Source organism: Camelus ferus, chromosome 30 (genome assembly GCF_009834535.1).
Source record: "Camelus ferus isolate YT-003-E chromosome 30, BCGSAC_Cfer_1.0, whole genome shotgun sequence".
NCBI lineage: Eukaryota > Metazoa > Chordata > Mammalia > Artiodactyla > Camelidae > Camelus > Camelus ferus.
Window position 1 is genome coordinate 18,447,059 of NC_045725.1, and position 13,073 is coordinate 18,460,131.

The 13,073-nt window shown below is 35.6% G+C and overlaps 1 protein-coding gene across 1 annotated transcript in view; it reads left to right on the top strand.

Annotated features, from left to right (window-relative positions):
* The window catches only part of DCC (DCC netrin 1 receptor), a 986,493-nt gene that overhangs the window by 804,593 nt on the left and 168,827 nt on the right, over positions 1-13,073 (top strand). The window contains exon 14 of the mRNA XM_014557664.2: positions 7,237-7,347. Within this exon, the coding sequence (XP_014413150.1) occupies positions 7,237-7,347 (111 nt within the window). The remainder of the gene's footprint in view (positions 1-7,236; positions 7,348-13,073) is intronic.

A 13,073-nucleotide genomic window follows, 5' to 3' on the forward strand; every position in this document is an offset into this window, starting at 1 on the left:
AAGGGAAAGAGGGGTTTAAATTAGGAGTTTGGCATTAGCAGATACAGAGCTACTACATACAAGATGAGTAAACAACAAGGTGTACTATATAGCACAGAGAACGATATTCAATAGCTTATAGTAACCTATCATGAAAAAGAATATATATATATATATATATGTGTGTATGTATAACCAAGTTACTATGCCATACACCAGAAATTAACACAACATTGTAAGTCAACTATACCTCAATTAAAAAAAAAAAAAGAGTTAGGGAACAAAGGAAGTGAGCCAAAGAGGAAAAGAAATCAAATAATGATGGCATATTAATGAATTGGCCACAAGTTTAGAACAAACCCAGAGCTTGCTTGGCCTTGGCCGGTAGGTAACACGAGAGAAGCTGCATGAACTACTGTGTCTCAGAGTGAGTGGCTGGGTAAGAAATGTGAGCAGTTTCTCTCTTGTCTATCATTGATCAAAACAAGTCGTCCACCAACAGGTTGTTAAGTTTTCTGTACCTCCAGACAACTGCTGGTGAGCCAGCACTTCTGGTAAGTGTGCAAACATGGACTTCTCTCCTTGCCCATCAGCACTGTACATGGTGAGGGCTAGGTCCAGGGTAGCGGCAGCACTCCCGGCTGTAAAGCACCAAGAGGAGCATGAACTGTTGCTGAGGGTTTGGGAAGCAAAACCTGTAGCAGTGGCTCATGATGAGGATTGGTGCATCCAGTTGAGCATATGTGTCATGGCATGTAAACTGGGTCCATGACAACATGCAAGCTTAGACTCATAACTTACAGATAATGGGTAGAGGAAACTATCATCACAAATGAAAAAAAAAAAGGAAAGTAACTCATTAATTACTTTCTCTATATCAAGTACTTGGTCAATTTCTGTTTGAAATCATAAAATACACATACAATTTAAGCTACTTGCTCAGCTAACAGTATGAGACTTGATAGAAATTTGTTTTTTCCCCAATGTATTTTTGCCTCTTATGCCTATAAAATGTTAATGTGATGGTGAGGGCGTATCCAAAACAGATTGCCTAAAATCACATTATTTGTTTTATATTTGGACAAAATCTTCTAGGCAGGTATTGTCGAATCTGAGACAATGTTATGACACTATACCATACCATTTTAAAAGCTTAAGAAAAGCCAAGAGCTTATGCCTTCTTCCCTGATAAAGTGATGGGAAGATAAAAATAATTGAAGTGAGGCATATGTGCTCATTGGAATATTTGATGCAACATGTACATAGTTTAAATGAAATAACCAAAATTTTTAAATCTTGCAGAAAAAATTTTAGTACAATTCCTAAGATTTAATATTTGAATAGAAGATGAAGCACTAAGAATAATTTAATCCAAGGCTTATATTTTAATAGATATAAGTATTGGAATCCCTGAAACTTTTTTATGGTTGTTTTTCCTTCTCAAATGAAAAATACTAAAAACATAAAATGAACCTCTTTTCTTAAAATAAAATAATTAGTTAAAATATGAGCATTCCAGTAAAGAAACTAATAACTGGATATTCAATTTACAGAACTATAAATGGCCAAAAAGCATAATAAATTGTTCAATCTCATTAGCAGAGAAATGGAAATTAAAACAAAGTGAGTTAGCATTTTTCTTTGATTAAAGTAATAAAGATAAAAATGAATGATGCTACACTGTTTTGGAAAGTGTATGAGAGAAACATGAACTCTCATATATTACTTATGGGACAAAAAGTTTCTAGAATCTTTTTGGAGATCAATATGGAAATAAATGTTATATACAGATGTATATGTGTGTGTGTATGTGTATTCATAAACGTATGATTCAAGTTTCCAAGTTCTAGGCATTTATTCTAATATGCAGACATATTTTTTGCAAAGTTTTTAACTATAAACATTTTCATTGCACTGTTGCTTTAATAGCAAATAAAAAGAAACAAAGACTCTTTAAGTATCTAACTATAGGCAGTTACCTAGAAAATTCATACATAATCATATATGGAATACTGTATATCCATTGAAAATATTGTAATATAAACATACTAAATTGCATGTTAAATATTAAAAACATGTTAAGTGAGTAATTCAGTTTTAAATCAGTATTACAGGAGTCTGTATTTATAAATAACAACAAGAACAAAAAGAATTGATAAGAAAATATTTAGAATAATATATTCTAAATACCAAAATATTAATGGTGATTATTGCTTACTTTTGAAACAATTAAATATGTATTTTTAATTGCATAGGTAAAGTGAAAATCAAATAAAATGTTAAGACTCCAATGTCATATTATAATTTTTGGTTACCAAAATTCACAATTTCTTACTACTAACTCTAACTCTATGCCCATTGAACAGCTAAGAAGGGGCTGGTCAAGAAAATAAATGAGGAGTGGTAGCCACATGGCCAAAAGAACTTACTGATGTGAATTGTTTAGTATTTATGGGTTTTGTGGCAAATGGAATTTAACACATTCAGCTCCATAATATCAAACCAAGATTCTGACTCCCTAAATATACAGACTCTTGGGATTTTCTCTCTACAAGACATAAAATCATTTGAAACAATAACTATATAGAGCAGCAAGCGTTAGCCTTTCCACTAGCAAAGATGCTGTATTAGTCCTTGAAGGGTCGTAAGAAGTGACCAAAAATGTGGCAGCTTAAAACAATAGCATTTTGTTTTTCCAGTTCAGGAGAAACCAGGAATCTGAAATCAAGGTGTCTGGTTCCTTCTGGAGGTTCTGAGAGAAAAGTTGTCCCATGCTTGTCTCCTAAGCTCTGGGGGTTGTATCTCTCAGATCTCTGCCTCCATCTTTGCATCACTTCCTCTGTGTGTCTCCATGCCCTCTCTCCTTCTAAGGACATCATTCATTGGATGTAGACTCCAAAGTCACCCAGGATGATTTCATCTCAGATCCTAAACTAATTTATATCTGTTAAGACCACATTTCCAAGAAAGGTTATATTTGTCTATTCCAAGTATACAGTGTTCTACTCATTCCAGATTCCTTTTATTACTTTTCCTCTCAGGGACAATCATTTTGAATTATATCCTCTAATAAACTTTATTTAGCCAAAAGTAAATAATTCAGTCCTACACCTTTATTCATCTAAAATATATGTGACAGTTAGCACTTCTAATCAGCATAGGGACAGCCCATCTTCACACTCGGCTAATATCACATAGCAAAGTCAATGGCAAAGAAATAGGATGAATTAATTAGTTTGTTATTGAAATAGTACACAAATGCCCCTTCCCATCTTTATAGATTTGTAGGAATGTAGACCCCAAATTTGTTTTATTTTTTATTTATATATACTTTAATTGAAGTATAGTTGATTTATAGTGTTGTGCTAGTTTCTGGTGTACAGCATAGTGATTGAGTTATATATGTGTGTATGTATATACATATATATATATATATTCCTTTTTATATTCTTTTTCATTATAGTCTGTTACAAGATATTGAAGTAGTTCCCCGTGCTATACAGTAGGACTTTGTTGTTTATCTATTTTTATATATAGTAGTTTGTAGCTACAAGATCAGAACTCCCAATTTATCCCTCCCCATCCCCTTCCCTCCCTGGTAACCGTAAGTTTGTTTTCTATGTTTGTGAGTCTCTTTCTGTTTTGTGTCATTTTTTTGGTTTCCACATATAAATGATCTCATATGTGTTTCTTTTTCTTTCTGGCTTCCTTCACTTAATATAACAATCTCTCTAGGTCCATCTTTGTTGCTGGAAATGCATTGTTTCATTCTTTTTTATGGCTAAGTGGTATTCCATTTGAACTCCAAATTTGAAACCTTTATTCATTGCTATTCCTTCTTTATTTCAGTAGTTAGAAAATTAATTTGGGGATGCAAACATAATCTGAGTAGTTAAATACTGTACCTGATACTTTACAAAAAAGTCACACAGACTCCATTTTTACTTTGACATAAAGAATTAAGAAGAACCAGAGAATAGAAAAACATGAAAAACCAGCTTTGCAAGGCTTCTGCCCTCCTCTCCCTTGCTCTGTGTCCCAGCTTCAGTCATGTGTGTTGCCTTCCTAGATGTTGTACAGATGTCTTTAATGCTACAGAGCAGCAAGGGTAGACTGCCTGTGGTTGTGAGTTGTCCCCAGGGTATGTTTAGTAACTTATGCACTTCAAGTAAACAGAAGTAATTGATTTTCTATATGAATCTGCAGAATTTTCAAATGTATAGGATTTGACCCCATGTTTTCAATGTCCATAAAATACATGGCTGTATTGATTTGGCTGTTGGAAAATTGGAAATGCTAGAATGCTTCCTTTGGATGCTATAAATATTCAGGTGTAGAGACTCAAAAAATTTTATATTTCAATCTTCTGTTACACAGGTGTTTTTTGTTGTGTGTGTGTTTTTTTTTACTAGGATAATGAGACATCTGCAATAACAAAGCAATTCAGTTATAAAAGGATTTTAAATCACTGCTATCAGCTTTATTGTGGGAACCCAAGTCAACTGAATTTTAAAGTGCTGTTTTTAATTTTTGAATGCTCTTCAGAGGAGCTTGTTTGGAACTGAAGGGTCTTCTTAGGCTTCATGGCCAATATAAGAATAAACATAGTGGTAAACACCCATTGGTATATTATGGACTGAAAATTGAGACAATAACACAGCAATTTTATAGCAAGGTTACCATTAGGGGAATAAAGGGAAATTATATTGTTTGACTAAAAAATCATCACTTGACCGGAAGTTCTAATAAACTAGAAATAGAATTGAAGAATTAGAGTTTGAAGGCACTTATTATTGGAGATAGAAACAGGCAGAAGACCAATTGCTTCCAACAATAGAACTTTCTTACAGCTAAGAAAAGCACTGCTATCTACCATACTTCTTTTAGAATAAAGTTATACTTAGAAGAAGCCAGGTGTGTGCTCGCACGTGCACATGCACGCACACACACACATGTTAAGAGTGAACTGTAGGTCCCTGACAACCAGTACAGGAACCACACAATTCCTGTCATCCAAAGCCCCTGTTTTACAGAAGAAGCAAATGATGTCTGAAGAATGACGTTGCTGAGATGCACCACTAGTGAAGGGGACGGTTCCAACTAGATCACAGACATTCTGATTCCTAGTTACGTGCTCTCTGTACTCTACCATGTTGTCGTCTGACTTTATTGTGAGTGACTCTGGCTATTGTATGAATCTGTAAAAGATCCTTGATATTAAACATAATTTTAACATATGTAACAACTGGGTAACATTAGCGACTTTGACAGTAGATACTGTGCTGAGAACAGTATGGAGGGTCCTCAAAAAGTTAAAAATAGAACCGCCAGTGAGACGGCAATACCACTTTGGGGTATACACCCAAAAGAACTGAAACCAGGATCTCGAGGAGAGAGCTGCACCCCACGTTCATTGCAGCATTATCCCCAATAGCCAGGGTAGAGAAACAGCACATATGTCCGCTGACAGACAAATGGACAAAGAAATTGTTGTAATTACATACAGTGGAATATTATTCAGCCTTAAAATTAAAAAAAAAAAAAGCAGTTTTTCTATTTGCAACAACATGGACGGGCTGGGAGATGTTATACCGAAGTGAAATAAGTCACAGAAGGACAAATACTGCATGATTCCACTTACGCGAGGTATATAAAATAGTCAGACTCATAGAAACAGAAGAGAGTGGTGGTTACTAGGGGAAAAGAGGAGGGGAGAATGGGAAGTCGTTCAGTAGGCATAAAATGATGGTTATACAAGATGAATAAATTCTAGAGATGTGCTGTACAACATAGTGACAGTACTGGATTTTGCACTTGTTTAAAAGGTACCGCATGCCAAGCGTTCTTACCTTTTATTTTTTTCAAAAAAAGCAAGAGGACAAAATAGTCTTGGAGATGAAAGATAGCTTTATTACTTTGATCGTGGTGATATAATTGTGTGTGTGTGTGTGTGTGTGTGTGTGTGTGTGTGTATTTCCAAACTCATTAAAATGTATACGTTAAATATGTTCAACTTTTGGCATATTAAAAAAGTTCAAAAAAAAAATCTGAAAAAAATCTCCATTAAGAAAAGGCTTTCACTAGAAGCCTTTTAGGAGGACAGCATTTTGTGTGGGTGATTTTATGAAATTGTCTTCTCTAATAGTACTAGTTATTTAAGGCAACTGCCCTTTGACATTAACAAGTCCATTCTAACCATCACTTAAAACACCGTCTCCTATTAGTAGTAACTTAGAATTCTTCTCAGTACCAGGATTAATTTATCTTCTTGTGCAAAAATATATAAGTACATAACTTTGTACTTGATATAAGCATCCTTCCTCTCATAGTTTATTTGATTTATGAATTTTCCTTGGTGCCCAGTGTTTATGCCATTTCAAATTAATGGAAAAAACAAAGAGAGATGATATTTTAATTTTTGTCAATGTTGTTCAGCTCCTTGATTGAGGTTTAAGAACTTGTCACTTTAAACGGAGCCCTCAATGTCTCAAAAATCATATGGTCTTTTGATAAGTATCATTTGTTTTACAATAATTTGTCATGTTACTGAGCTACATTGAGATTTAGTTAAGTTATTTGCATTAAAAATTTCTACACATCACACTAATGATCCACGGGGTCTCTCTTGTCTACCTGTACTCTCTGCATACTCTGAAATCAGCTCTGATGCCATCGCTGTGTACAGTGATGTATGTCCAGGTTATCACAGATTATCGCCTTCTTCATGCTCTCGTATGGAAGCTGAGGCAGAACTAAGTTTGCCTTGTGAAGTTTTCAAGATACCAAGGACCTAGTATTTTCTCCTGAAGTGCAGTGGCTTTGGATGTTATCCTTCTTGGCTCAAAGAAAACATAATCCCTGACCTTGAGTGAATGATGGAACATAAATTTTCAGATTGGCTGTTCTTGATTTATAGTCAGGCTTCTTCTGGACTGTGAGGAAAAAATGATCCTTGTGATTTTTGATTATTTCTTCATCATTCATATTTTATATTTTGCATTTACCCTGAGGCTATTTTTAGGGATATATTTCTGTAAACTGGAAAAAAAAATAAATGAGAATATTTGGAAAATAATTTGATTTCTTGCTGTGATAGCCTGACCCTTTTGGCCAAAATAGCAATAATTACCACAACAATCACGAAGGATGTAAAGCACATCTACTGTTATTAACATTTTACAAAAACTTTTGAAACACACTAGAAATTCTTTTTATTCAGTACCTTTTTTTTTCCTTCTGTGGAAATTTCTTTCACAGGACTGGAGAAAGGAAGTCAGTACAGTTTTCAAGTGTCAGCCATGACAGTCAATGGCACTGGACCACCTTCCAACTGGTACACAGCAGAGACTCCAGAGAATGATCTAGATGGTAAGCCTTTTTTGCAATCATTGTCACTCTGATTTCTGTCTTCTTTGTTTCTGCAGCTTCAAAGGGTCCCTTAAAAAAAAAAATGATGCATTTCAACATTGGGGATATTTATTCTTCTGTATCTTTAGATACAAAACAAAAAGAAAAAAAACCCTGAATGAATATATAGTCTTCAATGATGCCACGTAAATATGCATTAATTATGGTCTTCATAACAAATTACTTTTTTTTTTCAAAATAATTTGAAATGGTATTTTTTTCTTTTTCTTTTATTTTGAATAATTGACCTTAACCATTTTCCTCACAGGAATTGCTGTAATTTCTGATCATAATCATAAAATATAATTACTTTTCATAGCTTCTTTGACTCTTTTATGACGCTTCTGCAAAACAGCAATGTGTTTTTTTGACTTGCTTATGATATGGTCATTAATATTTGGCACGTTACAACTTTTTTGTATAAAGGATAGTCTGCCTTATTTGTATAAAGGACAGTCTGCCTTATAATTTCAGACAATTGATAGTTGTCTGAAACTCTTGTGGATGAGATATTAAGCTTTGTAGAAAGTCACATATCAATACATTAAATATAAGCAAAATCTTCAAAATTATCAGATGAGAAATATTTCTTGAATGAAAAAGTATCATGATGAAATAAGAAAATTCAAGAGAAAGAGGTAATGGACAGAACAAAAGTCTAAATAATAAAATAGAAATTTACCCTAGGGGATTAGAGTTACAATTGAAGGAGGCAGAAATTCATAAAAATGAGAGATGCTTGAAAAAAGAAGTAAGGTACGATCAGGAATCTTAAAGCTACGTCATCAAAACTGAGACCAAGGAAATGTGGCTTAAAGAATAAACACTTGTGTACTGAACATGTGATGACTCAGGATGGCTAGATAAATAACTGACAATAGAATCTCCCTATTCCTTCTCTTACAGACTTGAAAACAGTCAAGTCACCAGAAGGTGGAAATTCTATATCCCTTTCTTACCCTCTCCTTTTTCTCTCTCCCTTTCTTCTCCCCATCACCATTTCTCAATCTGTCTTCCCTCCCTCTTCCTTGAACTCCTCCTTTTCATCTTCTTCCTCCCTGATCTTTCCCTTCTTCTCTTTCTAAATAATTCACTGTCACTCATGATTTTCATATTATCACAGATTTGGTTTTATAACATGATTACAGTGGCAGTAAAACAATCAACAAATGCTATTTCCACCATCATGATAATCGCGGCCACATGACAGCACATTCATTCTCAAAGGATATTTATAGAAAATTTGCTAAACACCAGGCATTGTGCTTAACTCTGAGGATATAATAATAAATGAGAAAGACATGATTTTTTTTCTTTGTGGGCTTTGAAAGACAGGCATTCTAGGTGAAGTCATAGGAAATTGCCTTTGTTACAGCACAAACCTGGTTGAATATTGACAGTGTCTCATAGTTCAGCATATACGGGTTGGATGGATATATGGATTGAAAAACAAAAAAAGATAGGAACAGAGATAGATGGGCAAACAGACAGACATATAGAAGACTTGAATTTAAACTGAAATGTGAAGGATGAACAGGAGTGAGCTATGCAAAAGATGACATTAGAAATTGAGGAGACATAGAGGGCAAGGCAAGTGCAGGTTTGAAGTTAAGACAGATCATGGTGCTGTGAGAGGCCTGGAATAAAGACCATCAAGGCTGAAACACAGAGGCACGTAATTAGTTTTGCAAGGCAGACAGGGTCTAAATCTGGCAAGACTAAATTAAGAATTTTGAACTTTGTCCTGAGAGTGTCATTAAAGCAATAACCTGCTTTATCCTAAGCAAGTCATGAAAAGGTTTTTTTATGTAAAATACTGACAATGTAGGTTTGCATTTTGAAGAGACTACTCTGGCTAAAGCACAAAAAATGTGTTAGAAGTCAGCGGACACAGGCCAACTCAGGACAGTCATCGAGGTAATATTAGATTTTATGATAAAATAACTTGTGACTTATAAAATGTTGTTAAATTTGTCTTAGATAAGATCAATCGAGAAGTTGTGGAGCTACACAAAGTCACATTTTGCCAAGCTTGTACCCTTCATTAATAGGTTAGGAAACCTTAATTCATGTATTTGTGTCATCAATGTGTATTTCTTCTTGAAAGTCTTTTTACACCAGGCACTATTTTAGGTACTACAGGCAAAGCAGTAAATAAAGTCCCTACTCTCGAAGAGTTAGATTGTTACTGAGATAGAGACAGATACTGATAAATGATGTGAAGAAAGTGAAGCGTGGTGGAAGGGATAACAGGTGATCAGAAAGGATGATTTCATATGGAGGGGTTGAGCATCTCTCTCTGATTAGGCAAAATGTGAGCACAGACCTTGAGAAAGTGAGGGAGGCAGGCATGCAAACAGGCCAGACGAGAGCCCTCAGTGCAGGAGGAATAGTATGAACGGACATCCAGAGCCGGGAGCCCGTCGGTGGCCGAGGGAGCCCAGGAGAGCTGGGCTGAAGGGATGAGGATGTGATCTGTCTTATCTAAAGTATGAAAGGATGCTTAGGACATGCCATATGAATACTTCGTGTTTCTATTTTACTTGGGAAATAACTTTTAAAGTTTATTCATTTGTGTTTTCCACCCTCTACTATGCATATGAGGTATATATTATTCTCCTTACTTCAAAGAAGAGTGACTTAAGCTAAGAACATTAAACTAACTTGATCGAGTGAGTCTGCAGGTAACTGTGGAGCTGAAACCCAAGACCAGGTTTGGTGAGTCAGGGTCCAGTTCTGGTTATCGAAGCAAAGCCTCCATGACCCTCCTGAACTGATCCAGTGATGATAAAAGACAGTGATTCAAGGCAAAAATTTGGAGAAATGAGGTCATATCATTTACCCAAACTTAAGAGACTGAATCTCTTACTGGAAGGAGTGAAAATAAATGGAGTGGAGGTGCCGAAGTTCCCATAAAATACCCAGGATGAATGAGGCTCTCCACTTGACTTATGAGCCCCTCTTGCTAAGTGACTCACGTTGTAAGTGGAAGTAAAATGTAAAAAGCACAGCTCTTGGGATAGCACAAAACTTCATTTAAGTGCATTCTTTTCATATCCATGTGATCTGAATATAATCCAATGCACACATCGATTTTAATCAAGAACCTCTATGCTGAGCTCATGAACGGAGTCTTAATAAATGATGTTTAGTTGGATGTTTGAACTTTCCATGTTTTTAGCTTAGTACCATCCCTCTTCTGCATGCAGCCTTTTTCCTTACTTTTTTCCTTATTTAAGTATTGATTAAGAACCCATAGTGTGCCGAGTTAACAGGGAGTATAAACGTGAGAGAAACAGGAAGAACTCTCTTCAGGCAGTAACAGATAATGGCTGCACTATTGGAAAGACTCCATGAAAACGAAGAGCACTTAAACTAGAAACTCCAGGAAAAGGGGACTGACAGCTAGGATTACAGGGAAGATGGAAACACCATCGTAGACATTCTTCAAAACGAACACCTTGAGAAAAATTATTTTGCCACTATTAGTTCAGAATGTACCCTCACTCATCCAAATGTGACTCCTTAACCAGCCAATTATTTTAACACATTTCAACACATTTCAAATATTGTCTCTGGTCTCATTCTTCCAATTCTTTAAAAAAACAACAACAACAAAAAATTGAATGGAGGCACTGGGGATTGAACCCAGGACCACATGCATGCTAAGCACACACTCTGCCACTGAGCTCTACCTTCCCCCTCTAGCATTTCTTCATTTGGATTATAATTGCTTAGACAGTTCTTGTCCTTGACCGTAATACACACATTAGCCATCTGATAGAAGGTAAATAAAAAGTGAATAGAAGAAAGCTGGTGCAGTTCATATTTCTTGCACATAGTGCTGTTATAGTACATGATTTGAGATTGTTCGTTCACCTGCACAACATAATGGAAACTGATAGTCATTTCAGGGCATTTGACTACATAAACGTGGAACAAGACGTGCTTCACTTGCTTTGTAGGTGTTGTTTTTACTTGCGGTAAGAAATTAATAGGACCAAACATACTCAGTCCTAAGGATTTCTCAATTTCTTAAGCTATGCTCTCTTTCACCCAGCTACATCCTGAATCTGATTTGGATTCCTCTTCCTTCCTCCTGTTTTTCTTCTTTTGACTGCATCATTCAGATATGAAAAAGTGTAACCCTTGATGGGAATTAATAGTTGGAGAAACGGACAAGCTCAGGAGTGGTTACCAGGGGCATCAAAACAACATTCAGCCTGATGGCTTGCTCTGTTTCTATATATAAGTACAGAAATAATATAGAACCTAGTCTGTATAGAACAGAATACATATATACATAGATTGAAAGATGTTTTAAGTATTCATCCCATTTTAACTTATTCAAGTAAATCTTTAAAGTATAAGATTTAAATGACTTCCACCAAAGCTTTCATGGCTAACGTTGGAGAACCTTGAGTCCTAAGCATTCCAAAGTCAGATTTTGAAAGTCAGATTTCCATTAGAATTGCTTTCATTTCCCTTAAGCTTATGAATAAGGAGGAAGCAATCTTTTTGGAGCACCACGTGGAAAGACACGTTCTTTGCTGTAGCCGAAGAGATCTGCATTGGAAGGAAGCGCAGTGTTAGCCCTCTTCAGTGAGTGCTGTGTCTCTTTCCCCCTTTCTTTAGACTCTCCTTATGAATTCCAAAGGGTCGTTAGGGTGGTAACTCTGAACCTTGCAAGTCAGCTAAACAGAAGCAGTGGTATGTGCAGGGAACTGAAAACAATCAAAGAAATTCCCTTTCCTTCTGTGACTTCTGTCGTCTCTCTTGCCTTCTCTGTTTGGCTTAAGCCGTGTGAAGGTCAGCAGTAACTTGGAGAAACACTCCAGTTCCCTATGGATCCCCCTTTTCATTAGGATGTTTTGTTAAAGTAATTATAGAGCCAAACTTCACTGTTTGTTTACGGTTCCCTGAAAGCATGTTTGCTATTACTAACAGCTGGGAAGTTTTAAAATATTTATATTGTGCCTGAAAATTTCAGCTTAAAAAGAAAACACAAAATCATTAGAATTCCCCAAAGTTCTTATGTAAATATCTTGCATAAGGATATGAGAGAATTTATGATGAAGTTTAGCAAGGCATTGTCCAGGAAATTGAACTCAGACATCAGTTTGTGCTGCTTTAAAAAAAAAAATTGAAGTGAGCAGCTAGAATTGTTATACACGATCAATAAGGATGTAATTTAAAGTTAAACCTTTACCCTAAAACAGAGGAGCTTGGCTGGCAAAAATTAGCAATGCAGAGACTCCTACAAATGCAGCAGTGATGTAGTAAAAAGCTGTCAGAACACCCTTTTTAGAAGACTGTATACTCACCTGCTTCCCTTGAATGTCTACATCCTTTTCTTTTTTCTTTTTTTTTCTTTTCCTGATTTTGTCTTGCCTTTTTAAAAAAAATTCACCAGCTCTATTGAGATATAGTTGGCATACAGTATTGTGTAATTTTAAGGTGTATAATGTATACAATATGACAATTGCTGCAGTGAGATTAGTTACCAAATCCATCGTCTCACAGAACTACCTCTTTGTGTGTATATGTGGTGAGAACATTTACTGATGTGCTGTCTTGGAAACTTTCAATTATATAATATGGTACTATTAAGCATAGTCACCATGCTGTACATTAGACCCCCCAGAACTTAGCCATCTAATAACTGGAAGTTTGTACCATTTGAGCAG